Genomic DNA, 3,350 nt, shown 5'->3' with positions numbered 1-3,350 from the left:
GAAGAGCTGGATGTGCAAGTGATGGAGACGAGTAAGAGGGTGCTCGGAGAGGAGCATCCAGACACGCTGACCAGCATGGCCAACCTGGCTTCAACATATTGGAATCAAGGGCGGTGGAGGGAGGCAGAAGAGCTGGATGTGCAAGTGATGGAGACGAGAAAGAGGGTGCTTGGAGAGGAGCATCCAGCCACGCTGACCAGCGTGGCCAACCTGGCTTCAACATATTGGAATCAAGGGCGGTGGAAGGAGGCGGAAGAGCTGGATGTGCAAGTGATGGAGACGAGAAAGAGGGTGCTTGGAGAGGAGCATCCAGACACGCTGACCAGCATGAATAACCTCGCTTTTACATTAAAGTCCCAAAGTCGCGACATGGAGGCCTTTTCCTTGATAGAGGCATGCTTTCAGCTCAGAAAACAGGTTCTTGGGGATGAACATCCTCACACAAAGTCGTCTCTTAGGGCATTGACCCAGTGGCAAGTAAGGAATGTTGAGATAGACCCAGGAGGCGCATCAGCGCGTATAGTATAAAGTAATTTAGGATTGAATAAACTGTTAGTCAAGCTTGATTATGAACGAATCTAACGCCAAAAAGCTGGCAGATACTACGATACGCTCATCAGCTTAGGCTGGAGTCATGCCATGAGCATTTTGAGGCTTAGCGAGTCTTCCATGAGTCATGCGTGAAACATAAATGTCAGCAGCGGACAAAAACAACCGGCGCGATATTCTGCAATTGATCCTTCAAAGTATCAGGATGCCACAGATCGATGCAGAGCCTCGTAATCTTATTACAATTCATTGCCGCGATGAGATGTTCCAATCGGCCGTAGCATGGATCGCGACGTTTTGGGTTTGCGACATCATCTGTGACTTCGAGGTGTAGATTCTCAGTGCCACTTCCTCCAGGTAGTCGTGCACGGTGATCATATAGCATGTAGGTGGTTATTTCCCGTGCATGTAATTTGCGTAACTTTAGAAAGTTAAACTGCAATAGTCTAAGGATATTACCACTAATAGCAAGCGATCGCACCCGTTCGAAAACAGATGATACAGGTTTCCGAATCGCTTCACTGCCAAAAAGTGGAATCCAAGGCGACTGAGAAACGACATCCTGAGGTCGAGCTCGGTGAGCTGGAGAGACGAGTGAGAATCAGACCTGCTACTGCAGATAAAACATCGTCATTAGTCTTCTGCCGCCACAGGCTATAGGCAAGCCCTAGCTTATGCAATGCTTGAATTGACTTCGCCTCTACGTCCGGGTCAAGAGCCGTGTTAGATCTACACAAAACGCTGACCTGCAATCGCTTTACTGTTGCAGCAAGCTCCAAGCGCTGGAATAACGTACGCAAGAAGAGAGGTGTATCCTCAGGCTCAAGTCTCACGTCGCTATAAAGAGCGTCTGAGGCGATACGTCGTAGCGTCCTGGACGTGGAGCGCAATGCACGCAGTGAATCGTGAGCATCTCCCTAAGAAGCGATACACGAAACGACTTGTAACGGTAACTCCTCTGGTATGGTAAGCATGTCAGTGGATTGAAACCTTTATGCAGGATTTCGCATAAAATGTTCAACGGCGACGCCTGTTCTATTCATAGCAACAATTCCGCTAGCTTGGCATTGTCGACCTCTATCAGTGATGGCTCTGGGTGAGTGGCCTTACTCTACCCAAGGACTGTGGTGCCGATTTTAGTGTGAACGTAAAATGTGGGGTAAATCTTACCCTAGGAGCGGGAGCGAGCCGATAAGGCTCCGTGATTGCAGGTTCGCATTTGCAAAGTCTGTTCGATGTATCTTAGTCTTACCTCTCTTAGATTAGCTCTTTCCTGCCCTAAGACCACTGCAAGTGTTCTGTGTTCCATCCATCATACTTTGCGTTGTGTAACTCCTTCATGTTTCGTTATGTCTTTCGTAGCTCGTTGTCAATTACGGCCGTTGAACCGTACTTGCGATGCAACCAAGCAAACAACTGCATATTCGCTTAGTTGCACCCGTTCGAGGCTGAGCCAATGCATGTATCCAGTAACGCTGCCACTGCAGTTGCCACTGCCGCTGCCCTGAAGCCTTCCAACCATCAGTACACTGTTCCATCGTTTGTTTGAATCGCGCACTACAGTCGTTTGTCGCTTCTACCAACTATCATGACCTTGAAAACCCGCTTCAAAACCATGTTCGGCAAGAAGGAGCCGCCAACATCCTCGGATGTTGAAGCCCCGCCTTCTTCCACCCCACACGCACAGACCGTTCCTGGCCCTGCCACGTCTCCCCCAAGGCTATCAGCACACCTCTGGAATCAAGCATACGACCAAGGGAAACAAAGTGATCCGAACACTGTTGATACTTACGAAAAGATCTTGACCGTCCAGCTGAGCGAAGAAGATGCAACCGCTTCAACCACCCCAAACTCGACAAACCTTGCGTCGCAGCAGAACCAGATTGCACAAGACGCAGGGGAACGGTGGATGCAAATGCAGCGGCTTGTTCAGAATGGGCTTCGTAGAACAGAGAAAGATGCGAAGGTGAAACAGGGTATGGAAGACGGCATACAGGCTGCCATGGCGGTGAAAGAGGTGGCGGACAAAGCGATCCAGGCGTCCCCCGAAGCGGCTATCGCCTGGGTCGGTGTCTGCTTTGCGCTCGAGGTTCGTGCTACTGTGACTGCGTCGACCGCCTGATACTGACGTGCATGGTCAAGATTTTGATGAACCCACTCACCCAGGCGAGCTCCAACCGGCGAGGCATCGCCTACGTTGTATCGAGGATGGAATGGTACTGGAATCTTGCGGAGCTGTTGTTGGAGGAGAACATGACTGACGGACATTCGCCCGGCCTGCGCGGTGATCTCGAGAAGGGCGTCACCCAGCTTTATGCAAAGCTGCTACTGTACCAGATGAAGAGCGTGTGCTACTACCACCGTGGACGGGTTTCGGTGTTCGCACGAGACCTTATTAAGCTGGATGACTGGGATGGCGAGCTGGGCGACATACAAGCAGCTGAGGCGGCGGTGCAGACCGACTCGACGCAGTACAATACGCTCGCAATCCGGGATCGACTCGGTGCGATTGCTGAGACAGCCAAGTCTCAGATTGCTAAGCTAGATAGCATTACCTCGGCCATTCGAGAGCAGACTAAACAGCAGGAGAGGATACATGAGACAAGCGCTGACAACAAGTGTCTGGCGGACCTGCGCCTTACTGACCCCCGCGACGATAAGAAGCGTATCGAGGAGACCAAAGGTGGACTGCTGAAGAACTCGTACCGCTGGGTTCTCGACAACCTGGACTTCCGACAGTGGCGAGATGAGCCGCAGAGCCAACTATTGTGGGTCAAAGCCGACCCCGGCAAGGGCAAGAC

At 51.3% G+C, this 3,350-nt stretch overlaps 2 protein-coding genes across 2 annotated transcripts in view; both read left to right on the top strand.

The window, feature by feature from the left end:
* The window catches only part of BU24DRAFT_445466 (kinesin light chain), a gene marked incomplete at its 3' end in the record, with an annotated part of 4,459 nt that extends 3,834 nt beyond the window's left edge, over window positions 1-625 (top strand). The window contains exons 4-5 of the mRNA XM_033530698.1: window positions 7-477; window positions 557-625. Of these exons, the coding sequence (XP_033377057.1) occupies window positions 7-477; window positions 557-625 (540 nt within the window). The remainder of the gene's footprint in view (window positions 1-6; window positions 478-556) is intronic.
* A 1,539-nt stretch (window positions 626-2,164) lies between these two features.
* The window catches only part of BU24DRAFT_437817 (uncharacterized protein), a gene marked incomplete at both ends in the record, with an annotated part of 9,698 nt that continues 8,512 nt past the window's right edge, over window positions 2,165-3,350 (top strand). Inside the window, 2 exons of the mRNA XM_033530224.1 lie at window positions 2,165-2,614; window positions 2,692-3,020. Coding sequence (XP_033377056.1) covers window positions 2,165-2,614; window positions 2,692-3,020 — 779 coding nt within the window. The remainder of the gene's footprint in view (window positions 2,615-2,691; window positions 3,021-3,350) is intronic.

The sequence above is a fragment of the Aaosphaeria arxii genome (assembly GCF_010015735.1).
Source record: "Aaosphaeria arxii CBS 175.79 unplaced genomic scaffold BU24scaffold_17, whole genome shotgun sequence".
NCBI lineage: Eukaryota > Fungi > Ascomycota > Dothideomycetes > Pleosporales > Aaosphaeria > Aaosphaeria arxii.
The sequence above is the reverse complement of the archived record's forward strand: the minus strand, read 5'-3'. Positions and strand labels throughout refer to the sequence as shown.